At 45.2% G+C, this 20,048-nt stretch overlaps 1 protein-coding gene across 5 annotated transcripts in view; it reads left to right on the forward strand.

The window, feature by feature from the left end:
* Positions 1-20,048, forward strand: part of LOC143988961 (adhesion G protein-coupled receptor F5-like) — a 314,489-nt gene that overhangs the window by 175,785 nt on the left and 118,656 nt on the right. For all 5 annotated transcript variants that reach the window (XM_077488917.1, XM_077488920.1, XM_077488921.1 and 2 more), the window contains one exon: positions 9,799-9,933. In XM_077488917.1, the coding sequence (XP_077345043.1) occupies positions 9,799-9,933 (135 nt within the window). The remainder of the gene's footprint in view (positions 1-9,798; positions 9,934-20,048) is intronic.

The following is a 20,048-nucleotide window of genomic DNA, read 5'->3' on the forward strand; positions in this document are numbered from 1 at the left end:
TCGAGTCATCGCTGTCTGCCTGCCCGATCAGCGTGTCGAGCAGACAGACAGCGGACATTCTACCCTTCAAACGCCGCGCCTCCGCCTTCGTCTGTGATAGGCGGAACACTGAATTTCCCAGCAGCCTGTGTTCCACCTATCACGGACATCGTCTCATCCTCGTACTACGGACGAGGATGAGACGATGTCCGTGATAGGCGGAACACAGGCTGCTGGGAAATTCAGTGTTCCGCCTATCACAGGCGAAGGCGGAGGCGCGGCTTTTGAATTTTAGAATGGCCGCCGAGGCGCCGACGAAGAGCGGCGATCCTGGCAAGGCACGGGACGGAGGCAAGGCAAGGCACGGCACGGGACGGGACGGAGGCAAGGCACGACACGGGACGGAGGCAAGGAGGCAAGGCACGGCACGGGACGGAGGCAAGGAGGCAAGGCACGGCACGGGACGGAGGCAAGGAGGCAAGGCACGGGACGGAGGCTCGGGACACAGGCTTGGGACACAGGTAGGCTGGACACACACACACACACACACACACACACACGGACACACACACACAGGGATGGATGGATGGAGACACACACACACACAGGGATGGATGGATACACACACACACAGGGATGGATGGATGGATGGAGACACACACACACAGGGATGGATGGATGGAGACACACACACACAGGGATGGATGGATGGATGGAGACACACACACACAGGGATGGATGGATGGATGGACACACACACACACAGGGATGGATGGATGGATGGACACACACACACACAGGGATGGACGGACACACAGGGATGGACGGACACACAGGGATGGACGGACACACACACAGGGATGGACAGGCATGTCTCACCCTCGGCTTATACACGAGTCAATAAGTTTGCCAGTTTTTTTGGGGGTAAATTGGGGGCCTCGGCTTATATTCGGGTCGGCCTATACTCGAGTATATACGGTAGTCCTTTTTTAGGACTTTAATTTAAACGCTGCACTTTTTTGTATCACTTTGTTTTTTGGCTATTTGTCATAACTTGTACTAGCTGCTGCTGTTTGCTTGCAGATAGAGCGGTATTTACATATTTTTATATGGGTAGAATTCTTTCCTTCCTACAGTTGGGGGTAGAAATTAAGCTAGCCTTGAGTACAATCAAGGGTCAGATTTCGGCCTTGTCAGTGTTGTTTCAAAGGCCGCTTGCTTTGCATTCTTTGGTCCGGGCCTTTATACAAGGGGTAACACGTATAGCTCCACCAGTTAGGTCACCCTTGTGCCCATGGGATTTGAATTTGGTTCTGTCGGTTTTACAAAGACAGCCTTTTGAGTCGATGAGCAATATTCCTTTGCTTCTTTTGACAAGGAAATTGGTGTTCTTAGTTGCGGTAACCTCCGCAAGAAGGGTATCAGAATTGGCTGCTTTTTCCTGTAAAGAGCCATACTTAATTATTCATAAGGACCAAGTGATGTTGTGTCCTCACTCAAACATTCTGCCTAAGGTAGTGTCAGGTTTTCATCTAAATCAAGATGTTGCCCTGCTTTCCTTTTTTCCAGAACCTCGTTCTGCAGAAGAAAAATTGTTACATTCTCTCGATGTAGTGAGAGCAGTAAAAGCCTATCTGAATGCGACAACTCAGATATGGAAAACTGATGTTTTCTTTGTACTGCTGGATGGCCCCAGGAAAGGGCAGGCAGCATCAAAATTTACTATTTAAAGACGGATTTGTCAGGTTATTATTCAGGCTTATGGCTTCAGTTGGTTGTAAGATGGCAAGAGGATGCCGCCTTTGGGCGCAGTGTGCTGCAGGCTGCATTATAGGTCCTTGTGTCTGATGGCAGCCTGCCTTTATTCGTTTCTCCCTCCCATCAGATGGCATTGCTTTGGGACATCCCACATAGTGATTACTATGGCTGTCCTGTGTCCCGTGATGTACGATAAAGAAAATAGTATTTGCATAACAGCTTAAAGTCCTTTTCTTGGAGTACATCATGGGACACAGAGGTCCCTCCCATCTTATTGGTGTATATATATATATATATATATATATATATATATATATATATATATTGCTTTACTACAAAACTGAGGTACTCCCTGTGTGGGAGGGGTTATATGGGGGGGGCTTCCTTTCTTGAGTGTACCAGTGTCCATTCACCTATAGGTGGCGTATAACCCACATAGTAATTACTATGGCTGCCCTGTGTCCTGTGTTGTACTCCAAGAAAAGGATTTACAGGTAAACTGTTATAAAAAACCTATTGTAGGGCTACCCCCACAGGATCTGTTGGTGAATGAATGTGTCTCCTACCCAGCAGAGCCAGGCACACAGAAATTTACACCAAACTCTGGAGTCAAGAATACATCCTTGCAGCTTTGTTTCTTTGTTTTTGTATTTTACTAGGGGTATTAAACTTGGATAGGGTTGAGGGTATTATGGAATGCCCACTTGATCAAAGTAATAGCAGAACTCTCTTCTCCTTCCACCTCCAGCATAATCTTGCTTGTAAAACAACAACTCCCAGGACCAGCTGGCTCTGGTGGATCCAACAAAAGCTCAGTTATATCTGTTTAAAGCCAAACTCGAAAACGTTATATATTTTATATATATATATATATATATAAAAGAATACATATATACACACACACACACACACACACACATATACATATATAATGAAAAGCACTTACATTTGGTAAGGTTGCGAGAATCCAAAAAATTATGGTAAATGCAACCGTCCAATTTGGCATGGAGAACATCTCCATGCAGGAAGTGGGTAGTTACTCTTGGTGCCTCTGGGGGGGCTCAGCGCTAGGTCCTCAAGAGAGATGTTAGGGTGGTGAGCAGAGCTTGGGTGGAGATAAACAAATCCCTCAAGGGTTTATGCAGCAGAGGTGGTAGTGTAGAGGCGGTTTACGCGGTAGTGTGGGGTGGTGGCCATAGAAGGGTCAAAATCAAACAAACACCACCGGGGGTGCTTGAGCAGTCACCAACCCACCTATTTCAGCAAAATCCTCCCCAGTTTTGCCAACCTACCAGATTGCAATTTATTGACACGACACCCAAAATTTACTGGCACGGCCAAGTTTTTACTGGCATTTCCAAAAGTTACAAAATTACAGATTGAAGTGCAAATTTAAGTACTTAAGATACAAACAAGTACAATATGCAAATAGCAATGTGATTTAAGGTAGATATTAAGGCAAAAAACATTTCTTATTTTATTTTCGATATAGTAAGTAAGTAGCTCTGGGTCAGGACTCAGGGGGGCAAGAAATTAGAACGGATGCGGCAAACACACATGCAAATGACTTGCACAGTGACACGCTCTGACTGCACCGCTCGGCTCCCTTGCACCATGACATCACACTACATGCTCAGGGACTGCCAGACCCACTAAGGCCCCCCTTTCCCACCCCGCCACCACCACCCAAACACACTGTAGCAGGCATATATACTTATAACTGGAATCCACTAGTTGCATCACTGACATTTCTTGTTAGAGTCCAGCACTAGTCATAGAACTTCAACAAAGCAGGATAGACAATAAAATCCAGGCTCCTCTATAATCAGAAATCACATTTTTCTTCATAGATCAGAAGGCAGTATTAGCTACTGCTAAGGTGGTCTTTTGCTGTGTCCCAGAGTAAAGTTAGGCAGCAGAGAGATCATGTAATCTCTCTGCTGCCCACAGCTTCCCGCACAGTGAGGGCGAAACTGCAGGGATGCAGGGCAGTGAGAGATGATGTCATCTCCCTGCTCCCCTGCCCGCTGGCTTCCTGATTGTCCAGAAGCCCACTCAGACACTGAACCGCCAAGCTGCCCCCCTCTCATCCGCCCACTCACGGACTGAGCCGCCCGCGCTGTCACGCACGGAATCAGGCGCGCTGTCACCCGTGGAACCGCCCGTCCGCAGAACATCACCTGCGGAACCGGCCGCGCTGTCACCATCAATTCTCGGAGGGGGCAATTGCCCCATTGCCCCCTGGACCCGCCCCTGTAGCTAGGTTCGCCTGCACTCTCTGCTGAAGCTGCATTTGCTTTCAGTCAGACTTGCTGGTACAACCACTGCCTCAATAGCTTCACTTCTGTCACCACTCATTATAGTTGCTGTGGACTGTACTTTAACTGGCCGGTAGTAGATAGCTGCCCCGCACTCATAGATCAATTCTCCCGCTCTGCCATGTGCCACAGACAGCACACTGACAGGGTACCCGTTCTCAGCCAAGACCGGTGTCTTGCCGAGAAAGTTTCCCAGGCAGATAAGGACCCCCCCTGTACTGCATATGCACTGCGCTTGCGCAGTACGAACGACTATGGAGCCCCCGAAAGTCTCCGAAGATGAACAGCTGATCGTCAGCTGTACACAGTGCCTGCGCACTACATTCTGCCCTGAGTCCAGGTGCAAGCCCCACCATCCATGTGGACATAGAGCCAGAATATAAATATGCCGAGCGAAGCGAGGCCGTGCCCGAAGCGTGGCGAGTGAAGCAAGCCCGCAAGGGGCCCTGTTACAAAATAATTTTTTACAACAGTGTTGGCACACAGGCGTCGTGTACGGCTGACTCACTGTGTTCAGCTTCGGCTATTTTTGCCGGGTCCATTGTGGTCAGTACTGCGCAAGCGTTGCGCCTGTGCAGTACAGGGGGGGTCATTATCCGCTGGAGGGAACTTTCTCGGCAGAACACCGGCAGCAGTGATGACAATTCAACACTGGGCTGCTAACAAAAGACTACAGTTAAAGTCTGTGCAGACAGTGCATGTCACCTTAGCACTTCCAGCAGCATCCCCTAGATCCAACCAGCCCTGATGGGGCCCCATGTCCGCTCGATAAGATGGCCCTGGCCAGGGGTGGAGAGTGGAGGCTGGAGAGGGAGAGACTATGTGTCAGAGTGTGACTATCTGGGGGTGAGGGGGTGGGAAGATGGCTGTGCAACTGCCATCTTCCCACCTCCTCAGGATGGGACCAAATTAGGCTCAATATATTAGGCGGGCCAGGGTCCGTATTTCAGCCCACCCTAATAGGCTCCTATTAACAGAATAAGAAACTGGCAGGCAGCCAGTAAGGGTGGAGAACTCAATTTACAGTGTTCTAAAAACAACTTTTTATTGATTTTTCAGACGAATGTCCTGTTGCTAGGCAAATTAGACTTTTTTACCCCAATCTACCTAGCAAGTAGCAACAGCAGCAAAACAGAAAAAATAATTATAGTTTATTTTTATTAACCACTTAAGCCCCGGACCATTTTGCTGGCCAAAGACCAGAGCACTTTTTACGATTTGGCCTCACCGCCTATTTAAATGACAATTGCGCAGTCGTTCATCATGGCTCTCAAACAAAATTGACGTCCTTTTTTCCCACAAATAGAGCTTTCTTTTGGTGCTATTTGATCACCTCTGTTTTTTTTGTTTTTTTTTTACGCTATAAACAAAAAAAGAGCGATAATTTTGAAAAAAACACATTATTTTTTACTTTGTGTTATAATAAATATCCCCCAAAAATATATAAAAAAAAATTTTTTTCCTCAGTTTAGGCCGATACATATTCTTCGACATATTTTTGGTTAAACAAAAATCGCAATAAGTGCTTATTGATTGGTTTGCACAAAAGTTATAGCATCTACAAAATAGGGGATAGTTTTATGGCATTGTTATTCATGTTTTTTTTTACTAGTAATGGTGGCGATCATCGATTGTTATCGTGACTGCGACATTATGGTGGACACATCAGACAATTTTGACACATTTTTCGGACTATTGGCATTAATACAGCAATCAATGCTAAAAAAAAAAAATACATTGATTACTGTAAAAATGGGGGTTATCCTCTAGGGGGCGGGGAGGGGTTAAGTGTGTCCTGGGGAGGGATTCTAACTGTGGGCTAGCAGTGACATGACACTGACAGGGAGCAGACGATCAGTGTCCTGTCACTAAGCAGAACGAGGAGAAGCCGTGTTTACATCAGCATCTCCCAGTTCCTCAGCTCCATGACACGATCGCGGGCACCCGGTGGACTTCGAGTCTGTGATTCCCGTGGGCACAGTCACGGAGCTTGTGGCAGGCACACACGCACGGCGGTAAATTCAAAGTAACATATGGGTACGTTACTTTGCCCATTCTGCCGACGTATATCTATAGGAGTCGGTCGGCAAACGGTTAATTTACTTTTTTTTATATTCTGCAACAAAACTGAGGGGTCGCTACCCCAGGAGCCCCTATGGGCGAACCTCCACTACAAGAGGGTGCTACAAATAGTCTGAGCTTTACAACAGCAGGGTCTTTCTGTTGGGTCAACAGTTCTACTGATTCAAGCTGATGTTCACCAAGGTCCTGGCTGTGACAGAGTTGGAAGGCTTACACATGAAAGTATCTCTGACACCCTGAGACTTCACCTAAAGAATCCAGTCCACATGGCTTAAAGTGTAAGTAAACCCGCCTATCATTTTCAGCCAAGGAAGCTGCCATCTTTGCCTCTGTCTAATCTACAACTTCCTCAATGCTGCACATGTTATCAGTTATGACACCAAAAAAAAAAAAGAAAAGGAGGGGGCACCAACCTAGTGCATTACCACTAATAGAGCTTTATTCAATAAAACACAGCAAAGTATATACTCACAAACGAGTATTGATAGAAGGCATAATCAATAAAGCGAAATGCACTAATCTGAACATCGACAAGCCAGGACCTGACGTCGAGTGGATCAAATGATACCTCAAATGGCTGATGCGTTTCAGGGGAGAACCCCTTTCTTCAGAGCCTAAACGGGCAATGATTTCTCACATACAAACACCCCCATAGATGTGTGTGTGTGTGTGCGGCCGTGCAACCCAGACCCCACCCAAACCACCCACGCAGGCCACACCCACTTATATTAAGTGGGTGTACCCAAAAAGACAAAAAAAAAAGTTTTGCATGAATAGCGCTAGAAATTATATATATGTATATATATTAAATACATCAAACAGCCATAATCATAAATACACCACCATCCCACACTTACCCCTACTGGCAGCAAAAATAAAGGGGAAGGGGGTATAGACGAGCCAGAGTGTCACAGCTAAAATTGCAGGGGGTGGAACGCCCACGGCACACCACCAACCAGGAAGTGCGGGAGTAACTGCATTCCACCCCAGACGTCACTTTCACTTACACGCACGCAAGCGATAAGCCTGCGTGCGCAACCAACATCACTGGCACTACAGCGCACGCATATACACAGAATGTGTGCGCCAATGACACTGTCCATATGTAAGCCGGCGTCCATCCGGGAAAAACAAAAAGAAAACCACGAAGAGAAAAAGGGATACAAGGATCAAAAATTTAAGAACATAAACCCGGATGGAACGCAGTTACCTCCCGCACTTCTTGGTTGGTGGTGCAATTTTAGCTGTGACACTCTGGCTGGTCTATACCCCCCTTCCCCTTTATTTTGGCTGCCAGTAGGGGTCATTTTGGGATGGTGGTGTATTTATGATTATGGATGTTTGATTTATTTAATATTTTATATATATATATATATATATATATATATATATATATATATATATATATAATTTCTAGCTCTATTCATGCAAAACTTGTTTTTTTACCCTTTTTGGGTACACTCACTTAATATGAGTGGGTGCGGCCTGTGTGGGTAGTTTGGGTGTGGTCTGGGTTGCGCGGCCACACACACACATATATATATATATATGGGGGTGTTTGTATGTGAGAAACCATTGCCTGTTTAGGCTCTGAAGAAAGGCATCCTCCACTGAAACGCGTCAGCCATTTTGAGGTATCGTTTGATCCACTTGAAGCCAGGTCCTGGCTTGTCGATGTTCAGACTTGTGGATTTTGCTTTATTGATTATGCCTTCTATCAATACTAGTTTGTGAGTATATACTTTGCTGTGTTTTATTGAATATAGCTCTATTAGTGGTAATGCACTAGGTTGGTGCGTCCTCCTTTTCTTTTTTGTTTCCTCCAGTGTACGAATACCCATTATTCTGAGGAGGGCTGCAAGATGCTAGACATTACTATGTGTAGCTGATTACACCACATATTGAGGAACTAGACACCACAGCGCGGGAGAAATTATTTTCTTCTTTTTTTTGTGTCCAGTTATGACACCAGCCATTGGATGATTTGGCAGTTTGGTTGAGAGCACAACCAATTAAATGGTTTTATGGATAGGTTTACTTCCGCTTTAACTAGAAGGTATCCAGAGAAAGCTGAATAGGTACAGTTGCTCTCCTGGACTTGTGAGTACTGATTTTATTACAAGATCCTGGTGACTGTGCACTATTGGAATCGCTGAGAAAGTAGTACTTGTCCAGAGGGGTCCCTACCTCTGGCCTTTCCAAGTCACTAGAGAGCGAGAACTGTAGCCATTATCATTATCTGTACTATACCTCCCAAATTTTTGAGATGGGAATGCGGGACACCTATTAGCAAAAGTATGTAGGCATAGGACACACCCCCTGCCACACCCCCTTAAAGGAGAAATATATAAAACAAATCATTAGCTAAACCCACAAGTGTTTTTTTTTTTATTATATTAGCTTTTGAAATGTACAAATACAGCAATTTAGAAATCTGATGAAAGCTTTAGCACTGGGAAACACTTTTTTAAAGATAAAAAGTGCATTTTAGAAACAACTATATAAATCGGACCAAAACGAGGGACAAATGAGGAGGAAAGGACAGAGGGACACTTGGGAGCTATCTCTGTGCTGTAGACATCACCACTGTAAACTACCATGGTCCTCACTGTGAGAGTAGACTGTGTCAGTCTAACAACTGCTTTATAGTGTCCAACTGTGAGAGATACAGTAGGCTGTGTTATTAAGAGTGTGCTCTATCTACCGGGTTTAATTATTTGGGCATATGCCCTTTATCTTTTCCTATTACAAGTTCTGCAAGCAATAAATGTTAAAAAGACAACCCCTAGACTGTTTAATGAGCTACAGTGAATGGGCAGTTGCTTTGTGCCTGACTGTCTCTGCACTGTTTCGAGAAAAGAACCTGATAAACTCAGCAGCCCCTTGGGGCTTGCACTACATAAAGAAAATCATTTTTGCTTCCTGTCTGTTGTCACCAGAACAGGGAATGAGGGTAAATCTTTCTCAGGATAGCAGTAAAACATGACAGGGGTTCTAACCCTTCCCCAACCTATCCAAACCTAAGCCCTTGTACACACGGTTGGACATTCTGACAACCAAATCCGTTGGATTTTGTCTGACGGATTTTGTCCGAAACTGTTGCATATACACGGTCGGACTAAGTTGTCGTAAAAACCGATTGTACATAACGTGATGACGTTATTTCGTTACGACGGGACTACGTTCAGGCTAGTAGCCAATAGCTTTGGTCTAGGAATTTGATCTGAGCATGCGTGGCACTTTGTCCGTCGGAGTAGGCTACACATGATCGGAGTATGTCCGATCGGAGCATTTTGACGGAAAATTTTACGGACAAGTTGGAAAACTTGTTCCGTCGGATACTATCCGACGGAAACAGTCCGAGGGAGACCACACACAGTTGGGTTATCCGACAAAGCGGTCCGATAGGACACATTCCGTCGGAATCTCCGACCGTGTGTACAAGAGCTAAGAGGGAAAAAACTGGCTGGATATACATTTTAAACCATGTATAAATATATTTACTGTTGTCAGCACCCTTTCATGATACCACATCATGACATAACAACTGCTCCTATGTTAACACTTTTTTTTCCAAATGAATATACAATTTTGCTCCTTGGCAGTAATTCACTTTTGTATAGAAGTGCCTAATTTTCTTCCACTGTACATTTACTTACAGATTCAAATACAAATTGTTATTTCACCAATGTACTTGGTTGTACTTATGGATTAACAACCACTATCAGCTGTGTGGTCTACAATAGTCTGGGTGACAGTGTCACAAGCGATAACATGATTGTCAGCAAAGTTGAAGGTAAGGCAAATTAGTCTCATGCCTAGGCAGCTCAGTCCTAAGGGAAAGAGGGAAAGGATTGTGATGCAAATATACTATACCAGGAAATACATTTGTTGTATGGATACATTTATCTGACCCTTTTGTTACATGTCATAAATTTAGGATTTGTTCACACATTTTATTGCACTGGATGAAAGCAGGTCACCGCTAGGATTCACAGAAAATAATTGTCTTATTTACACTGCAGTGTACCTGGAGGTGCTGTGCAGTGAGCTGCAATTAAAATGTAGAAATGCTGCATTTTATTGCAGCGCACAGGACAAGATCATATTTCACTGCACATCAGCACAACGCACTGCTGCTGTACAGTGACATGAATGAACTGTCATTTTTGTGCACTTCAAATAAAGTTTGCACAAAAAAAGGGGAATGTGTACACCCATCACACCAAACCCACTGGCTCACTGCAGCTGGAACGCACAGCTGCGGCACACTAAAAACGCTGCGGTTTATTGTGCAACAGTTGTCTAATGCAGTGTGAATGGGCCCAAAATTGGCAATGAATAATAAATTAAAGCGGAGGTCCACCCTAAAGTGGACCTTCCGCTCATCGGAACCCTCCCCCCCTCCGGCGCCACAATTGGCACCTTTCAGGGGGGAGGGGGGTGCAGGTACCTGTACAGTACAGGTATCTGCACCCACTTCCGGGATAGCTCTCTGTGGAAAGGGGCGTAGATTACGCCCCTTTCCGAAAGTCCCCCGCTGCCTGCTGGGAAACACACAGATCCCAGAGGCAGCGGGGACCGTCCTTACTGCGCAGTGCGACTCGCAGTAGGGAACCGGGAAATGAAGCCGAAAGGCTCCACTTCCTGATTCCCATACCCAAGATGGCAGCGGCAGCACCCGAGAGACGATCGAGAGATCGGCTTCGGGTGCCGACATCGCGGGCGCGCTGGACAGGTAAGTGTCACTATTTTAAAAGTCAGCAGCTGCAGTATTTGTAACTGCTGGCTTTAAAAAAAAAAAAAAAAACCCGGCGGACTCCCGCTTTAAAGGATTCATGAATTAAATGAAAACAAATACCCTATCAGTGATGCGAATCAGTGAGGCACCCCGGTTAGATCTCAAACTCAACACTCAATGTGCCTCCAAATTTCCAGCACACTGGTATTCAAATATTGACTAGGTTTCCTGGTGAGCCTGGCTCTTATTCCTCCAAACCCTTTTTCTGGCACTGGCATAACTGTTAGGACAGAGGTATTACCGACATGGAGACACATTCCTAGCCGTTATTGCAGCTGGAAATTTTTTTTACTTGGTGCGCCACCCCATGGGGCCCGCTAGATATTTCTTGTACCTATATGCTGCTCTGACCCTGGGAACTTCCCAGTGCCTCTGACACTCTAGGTTCTGATCTCATGTATACCCCTTTAAATGAAACACAGACACAATGCTAACTGAGTTCAGAAGTAGTTTATATTAACTAGGCAGAAGAAAGGGGTGTATAAGAGCGTCAATCGGCCAAATCCTCGGAAAAAACATCCCATAACTAGGCTGAATTGACCACTCAGCAGGCTGGTATATACTGGTATATACAAATAGCAATAACAATGGATAACAGTGACACTCCAATGGCCAAAACAATAGAGACACTTAGCAATGAGATTTTCAGAATGACCTTAACTGCTTATGCTACCACTAAAATGACTCTGATCCTAATGAGAGCTTGAGTTATGTTGGAACCAGTCACTCTACCCTTTAACCACTTGCCTACTGGGCACTTAAACACCCCTCCTGCCCAGACCAATTTTCAGCTTTCGGTGCTCCCATATTTTGAATGGCAATTACTCAGTCATGCAACACTGTACCCAAATGAAATTTTTGTCCTTTTTTTCCCCACAAATAGAGCTTTCTTTTGGTGGTATTTGATCACCTCCTGTGTTTTTTTTTTTTTTTGCGCTATAAATTAAAAAAGACCAAAAATTTAAAAAAAAACGTCTTTTTCTTTGTTTCTGTGATAACATTTTTCAAATTATTAATTTTTCTTCATAAATTTTGGCCACAATTTATACTGCTACATATCTTTGGTAAAAATAACCCAAATGATTGGATATTATTTGGTCTTTGTGAAAGTTAGAGAGTCCACAAGCTGTGGTGCGAATCACACAAAATTGATCACATCTGATGTACTGGTGGTCTATCTCATTTCTTGTGACCCGATCAAGCCAGGAAAGTAAAAATACCCCCCAAATGATCCCTTTTTTGAAAGTAGACATTCCAAGGTATTTAGTAAGAGGCATGGTGAGCTTTTTGATGTTGTCATTTTTCCCACAATTCTTTGCAAAATGAAGATATTTTATTTTAATTTTTTCCACAAAATTGTCATTTTAATAGGTTATTTCTCTCACATGGCATGTGTATACCACAAATAATGCCCCAAAATAAATTCTGCTACTCCTCCTGAGTATTACGATACCACATGTGTGGGACTTTTACACAGCCTGACAACATAGAGAGGCCCAACATGCAGGGAGCACCGTCACGTGTTCTAGGAGAATAAATTACACATCTAACTTCTTGACTACCTATTACACTTTTGAAGGCCCTGGAGCACTGATACCTGGCATTGATGACACGTGACACTGATAACAGATGGCACGTGACACTGACAGGTGGCACTGATGACAGATGGCACTGATATGTGGCACTGATGACAGATGGCACTAATATGTGCCACTGATGACATGTGCCACTGATATGGCACTGATGACAGCTGGCACTATGTGGCACTGATGACAGCTGGCACTATGTGGCACTGATGACAGGTGGCACTATGTGGCACTGATGGCACTGATGACATGTGGCACTGGGGACAGGTGGCACTGGGGACAGGTGGCACTGATGACAGATGGCACTGATGACAGATGGCAGTGGGGGCAGATGGCACTGACAGGTGGCAGTGGGGGCAGATGACAGTGGGGGCAGTGGGAACAGGTGGCAGTGGCGACAGATAGGCACTTTATTTTCCTTTTTTTTTTTTTTTTTTTTCTTCTTTTTTTTTTTTTTTTTTACACTAACTGCTGTGAGATCTCACAGCGGTGCATCTCTCCCTCCTCACACACTGTCTGTGTGAGGAGGGAGAGCGGCGATGAGAGATGATCTCATATGTTTACATCATCTCTCACTGGACATGCCAATCGCGCTGTGATTGGCCGTTTACAGCGCTCAGTGACTGGCTGTGTCCAGGGGAAACACGGGCAGCACAGAACTTCCCTGATGCGCGCCCGCGGCGGCGCGCAGAGGGGAAGTAAACAGGAGGACGTCCAGGGATGGCCTCCCGGCAGTTAGCGTCCCCTCTGTAGCTGTCTTTCTGCTATAGGGCGGGCGCGAAGTGGTTAAAGGCAAGAAAGTGGTAGTAGTCTGAATGATAGACCTGAAGGTTATCTTCAACTGCAGCGTTGGAGCTCGGATGTTAACAGGGAATCCTCAGTGTGTAACATAAGGGGTTGATAATCAGCAGAGGAATGATAGGTATGCATACCTCCCAACTTTCTGAGATGGGAATGAGGGACACATATCAGCAAATATATGTAAGCATAGGGCACACCCTTGGCCACAACCCATTAAAGGAGAATTATACATAAAAAAATAAGTTAAACTCCCAAGTGCTTTTTTTGTCACTACTGTTCCCTTATACTCGGTTTTGACATTTACAAATGCAGGAATTTAGAATTTGGATGAAAGGTTTAGCTCTGGGAAACACTTTTTGAAAGCTAAAAAGTGAATTTTATATACAACTATACAGATCAGACCAAAATGAGGAGGAAAGCGGGACATTGCTCCAAATCAGGGACAGTTGGGAGCTATGGGTATGGCAATGTATCAGTTCCCTTGATATTCCAGGCTATGTTGTCCGTATACAGTGTTCATATACTATTTTCTACTGACAGACTGGAAACGATTTGGGCATGAGACCGCTCACCAGATCATGGAGATGGCTGTCACACACACAATGATGTAGGGTCTGTACTCTGGTCAGCAGAAGCTGGATGCGATGGATCGGTCAGATGAATTCAGCCTAGGCTGCCACCCGCTGCACTTTCTCCCTCTAGCTAGTAGAAGTTTCAAGATGTCTGTGCAGTGGATACACCTGGGTAGAAACAATGGTGACCTCAGGCACTGGGGTAGGCCACAATTTTGCAGTAAAGTGGCAAGGCCGGTGCTCACACGATGGGTCCCGGGAAGAAGAGAGGGCGGGCCTGCTCGGCTGTTGTTCTTATAGTCTGGATTGCTGGGGAATGTAGTCTGCTAAGGATTCAGCAGTACAGTGATGGTTGCACAGAGGACTACAATTTCCACAATGCTCCCCTTACTGGCTAAGGAGAGTGATGCAATATGATCTGAGTCCAGCACTAGGGGATCTAAGAACAGTCGGAAGAAGTGGAGATTATGTCTGCTGAATATTGTTACCATAGTACATACTTTTTTCACCAGGCTGTCAGCTACTGTATATAGTAGAAGTGACTTCAGTGGCTGTAAAGCCATCCATCCACCTCTACACTGTTTGTATAATGCTCCCCTTTATTCTCAGGCTTTCCTGTCCCCACAAGGTGCCTAGGACCTCCATAGTGGGTGTCAGCATGGAGAGCTGATCTGGGGGTGCAGTAAAAAAAGGTCACGAGGCCTGATGTCAGCACTGTGAGCAAGTCACTGACAGCCTGTCACACAGTGTGACAGAGATTCATGAAACCAATATTCCCTGTTCACTTGGCACACTTTTGTACCAAAAGTTATGACCCCGAAGTAACATCTGAGGGTAGTGCAGAGGCAGTGTAGGAGTGAACAGGAAACACTAGTATGTATTAGGCTGTCTTTGGATTAGAAGCATTATTCAGAATCTGTGCCCTCTTATAGCAAGTGTCCCTATCAGAGTCCCCCTGATAGGCATGCGAAAGGCGTGTACCTGGGCCCACCCTAATCCTGGGGTTGGCAACCCTACAATCGCAATCTACCCATCGAACACGGGCAGGTGACAGGTAAACTGCAATCCTTCTTTGCCGACCCACAGTATCTGTACAGGAGGGACGGCGGGGTGGAAATTAGTGGAACTGATCTGTATTTTCTTCCTGCAGCAGCTGAAAGTAGGTTTCTCCTCCTTTCCCTCTCACCGACATTCAGCTGCCACAGGAGGAAAATTCAGGAGATCATTACCATTATATGCCACCCCTGTCACTCCTCCTGTCCCTATTCCTCTTTTCTGCTGCTCAGATCCCATAATCGGTCTGCAAGAGGCTAACATTCAACCCTCTCCAAAAGCCTCTGTCCCGGCTAGGTCTGTCACAGTCCCCCTGACTCCTGACTGGGCCCTTCCCTCCAAGCCCAATGCTGGAACGCCAGGTTGCAAGTAAAAAACCCTTGTGACCCTGGTAGTTCTGCCACTGGTGTCAGTAGTTTTTTTATTTTATTTTTATCTTATTTTATTAAAATTTTGTATTTTTTTTTTTTTTTACAATATTTTTTTTAACTTTTTTTATGAGCTTTAGTGAGATATCAGGGGTCTAAACAGACCTCTCATGTTCCACTTTTGAGACAGAGAAAGGAGATTGAGGACAAAGCCCTCAATCTCCTTCTCTGCAGCCTTGACTTCACAGAATAAATGGACAAGAGTAGCTCTGTACAGAGCTTCCTGTAATGAAGCATAAGTGTGCACAGCCTATTGCATTAGAATTTGCACCCCAAAGCTCAAACACGTGTGTGTGTGTGTATGTGTGTGTATAATCTGTATATGTGTGTGTTTATAGGTGTGTGTGTATGTGTGTATATACAGTGCCTTGCGAAAGTATTTGGCCCCCTTGAACTTTTCAACCTTTTGCCACATTTCAGGCTTCAAACATAAACATATAAAATTTTTATTTTTTGTGAAGAATCACCAACAAGTGGGACACAATTGTGAAGTGGAACGAAATCTATTGGATTTTTGAAACTTTTTTAACTAATAAAAAAATGAAAAGTGGTGCGTGCAAAATAATTCGACCCCCTTGTGTTAATACTTTGTAGAGCCACCTTTTGCTGCGATTACAGCTGCAAGTCGCTTGGGGTATTTCTCTATCAGTTTTGCACATCGAGAGACTGAAATTCTTGCCCATTCTTCCTTGCAAAACAGCTCAAGCTCAGTGAGGTTGGATGGAGAGCGTTTGTGAACAGCAGTTTTCAGCTCTTTCTACAGATTCTCGATTGGATTCAGGTCTGGACTTTGACTTGGCCATTCTAACACCTGGATACGTTTATTTGTGAACCATTCCTTTGTAGATTTTGCTGTATGTTTGGGATCATTGTCTTGTTGGAAGATAAATCTCCGTCCCAGTTTCAGGTCTTTTGCAGACTCCAACAGGTTTTCATCCAGAATGGTCCTGTATTTGGCTGCATCCATCTTCCCCTCAATTTTAACCATCTTCCCTGTCCCTGCTGAAGAAAAACAGGCCCAAACCATGATGCTGCCACCACCATGTTTGACAGTGGGGATGGTGTGTTGAGGGTGATGAGCTGTGTTGCTTTTACGCCAAACATATCATTTTGCATTGTGGGCAAAAAGTTTGATTTTGGTTTCATCTGACCAGAGCACCTTCTTCCACATGTTTGGTGTGTCTCCCAGGTGGCTTGTGGCAAACTTTAGATGAGACTTTTTATGGATATCTTTGAGAAATGGCCTTCTTCTTGCCACTCTTCCATAAAGGCCAGATTTGTGCAGTGTACGACTGATTGTTGTCCTATGGACAGACTCTCCCACCTCAGCTGTAGTTCTCTGCAGTTCCTCCAGAGTGATCATGGGCCTCTTGTCTGCATCTCTGATCAGTCTTTTCCTTGTCTGAGCTGAAAGTTTAGAGGGATGGCCAGGTCTTGGTAGATTTGCAGTGGTCTGATACTCCTTCCATTTCAAAATGATCGCTTGCACAGTGCTCCTTGGGATGTTTAAAGCTTGGGAAATCTTTTTGTATCCAAATCTGGCTTTAAACTTCTCCACAAAACAGTATTACGAACGTGCCTGGTGTGTTCCTTGGTCTTCATGATGCTCTCTGCGCTTTCAACAGAACCCTGAGACTATCACAGAGCAGGTACATTTATACAGAGACTTGATTACACACAGGTGGATTCTATTTATCACCATCAGTCATTTAGGACAACATTGGATCATTCAGAGATCCTCGCTGAACTTCTGGAGTGAGTTTGCTGCACTGAAAGTAAAGGGGCCGAATAATTTTGCACGCACCGCTGTGGCAGAGCGAGGCTCTGTCCTTATGAAATTGGAGGAAAAAGAGACACGGACACAGAGTTTGCATATCTGCGGACTGACTGCAAGACTACAGAGTGTAGCGTTTAAATGGAGAAAACTGCTCTGTCAGTTTTCTTCAGGTTTTGCTAGTTTTGGATGGGATTCTGTAGTTTGGAGATCCCTGAGAGTCATGGGTGGGATGGGATCTCCAGCCCTGTGTCCGGGTCTTGAGAATAGCGAGCAGGGTGTGTGCCCAGCTGCACACAGCCCATATAACGAGGGGCTGTTGGGAGTAGAGGGGGGAGGATGGTGGAGTGTGAGCACCTTGCTGCTGCTGTTTGAAGATAAACCAGTGTATGGAGAGGGGTCTGCCCTGTGGGAGACTGTAGCCCGTGTAAGGGGGATTCTTTGCCCAGGACCTGGGAAAGGCTGGATAGCCTTGAGAGTCTGGAAGACTACGGAAGCCAGTGAGTCCAGGGGGCTGGAAAGAATCGATAAGTCTGTTGGGAGCAAGCAGAGGAACTGCTGACAAGAGAGAGCCAGGTGGCTTGGTATGTTTTCATTGATGTGTGCTGAATGAAGTTAAACCCCTGCGTGGGATTCCTGGGTGGACTGTTTTGTTTTCCCTTTAATAAACATGGACTACCAGGCCCTTAACTAGAAATGCCTGTCTGATGTGGACTCACTGCACAAAAAAATGCATCTAACCACTTGAGCTAAACACCCCAATGTCACAATACACAGCATCTCACAAAAGTGAGTACACCCCTCACATTTTCATAAATATTTTATTATATCTATTCATGTGACAACACTGAAGAAATTACACTTTACTACACTTTACTTTACTACATGTAAAGTAGTGAGTGTACAGCTTGTATAAGGCCGCGTACACACGCGGGGACTGTTCGCCCAACTTTGTCCGTCAAACAGTTTCGGCAAACAGTCCGCTCAAAATTAGCATGGACGGACATGGCCACACACGACGGACGAACAGTTTGCTGAAACCGTGCGCGATGACGTGAACGGCACGTACGACGGGACGAAAAATACGACGTCCTATACACTGCATTATAACTTTCGGCGTGAAAATCCTTTCTGAGCATGCGCGCAACTTTGTTTGACGAACAAGCCTACACACGCGGGGACTGTCCGCTGAAACAAGGTTTCAGCGGACAGTTTTTCGGAATTTCCGAAAAACCTTGTTCAGCGGACTGTTCGCTGAAACTGTCCGCTGAAAGCCCACACACGAGCGGACTGTCCGCTGAAACTTGGTTTCAGCGACAGTTTCAGCGAACAGTCCCCGCGTGTGTACGCGGCCTAACAGTGTAAATTTGCTGTCCCCTCAAAATAACTCAACACACAGCCATTAATTTCTAAACCGATGGCAACTAAAGTGAGTACACCCCTAAGTGAAAATGTGCAAATTGGGCCCAATTAGACATTTTCCCTCCCCGGTGTCTCTCATTAGTGTTACAAGGTCTCAGGTATGAATGAGGAACGGGTGTGTTAAATTTAGTGGTATCGCTCACTCTCTCATACTGGTCACTGGAAGATCAACATGGCACCTCATGGCAAAGAACTCTCTGAGGATCTGAAAAAAAGAATTGTTGCTCTAAATAAAGATGGCCTAGGCTATAAGAAAGATTGCCAAGACCCTGAAATGGAGCTTCCACACGGTGGCCTAAAGCATACAGCTGTTTAACAGGACAGGTTCCACTCAGAACGGGTCTCGCCATGGTCGACCAAAGAACTTGAGTGCACGTGCCCAGCGTCATATCCATAGGTTGTGTTTGGGAAATAGACATATGAGTGCTGCCAGCTTTGCTGCAGAGGTTGAAGGGGTGAGGGGTCAGGCTGTCAGTGCTCAGGCCATACGCCGCACGCTGCATCAAATTGGTCTGCATGGCTGTCATCCTAGAAGGAAGACTCTTTTAAAGATGATGCACAAGAAAGCCCGCAGACAGTTTGCTGAAGATAAACAGACTAAGGACATGGATTACTGGAACCATGTCCTGTGGTCTGATCAGACCAAGATAAACTTATTTGGTTCAGATGGTATCAAGCATGTGTGGCGGCAACCAGTTGAGGAGTACAAAGGAAAGTGTGTCTTGCCTACAGTCAAGCATGGTGGTGGGAGTGTCATGGTCTGCGGCTGCATAAGTGCTGCGGGCACTGGGGAGCTACAGTTCATTGAGGGAATCACGAATGACAACATGTACTGTGACATACTGAAGCAGAGCATGATCCCCTCCCTTCAGAGACTGGGTCCCAGGCCAGTATTCCAACATAATGACCCCAAACACACCTCCAAGACCACCACTGACTTGCTAAATAAGCTAACAGTAAACGTGATGGACTGGTCAAGCATGTCTCCAGACCTAAACCCTATTGAGCATCTTTGGGGCATCCTTAAATGGAAGGTGGAGGAGCGCAAGGTCTCCAACATCCACCAGCTCTGTGATGTCATCATGGAGGAGTGGAAGGGGACTCTAGTGGCAACCTGTGAAGCTCTGGTGAACTCCATGCCCAAGAGGGTTAAAGCAGTGCTGGGAAATAATGGTTGCCGCACAAAATATTGACACTTTGGGCTCAATTTGGACATTTTCACTTAGAGGTGTACTCACTTTTCTTGCCAGTGGTTTAGACACGTATGGCTGTGTGTTGAGTTATTTTGAGGGGACAGCAAATTTGCACTGTTATACAAGCTGGAATATTCACTATTTTGCATTGTAGCAAAGTGTCATTTCTTCAGTGTTGTCACATGAAAAGGTATAATAAAATATGTACAAAAAATGTAAGGGGTGTACTCACTTTTGTGAGATATTATATTTATTTATATATATATATATATATATATATA

This window comes from Lithobates pipiens, unplaced genomic scaffold (assembly GCF_037356315.1).
Source record: "Lithobates pipiens isolate NorthernLeopardFrog02 unplaced genomic scaffold, aLitPip1_a1.2 Scaffold_18, whole genome shotgun sequence".
Lineage (NCBI taxonomy): Eukaryota > Metazoa > Chordata > Amphibia > Anura > Ranidae > Lithobates > Lithobates pipiens.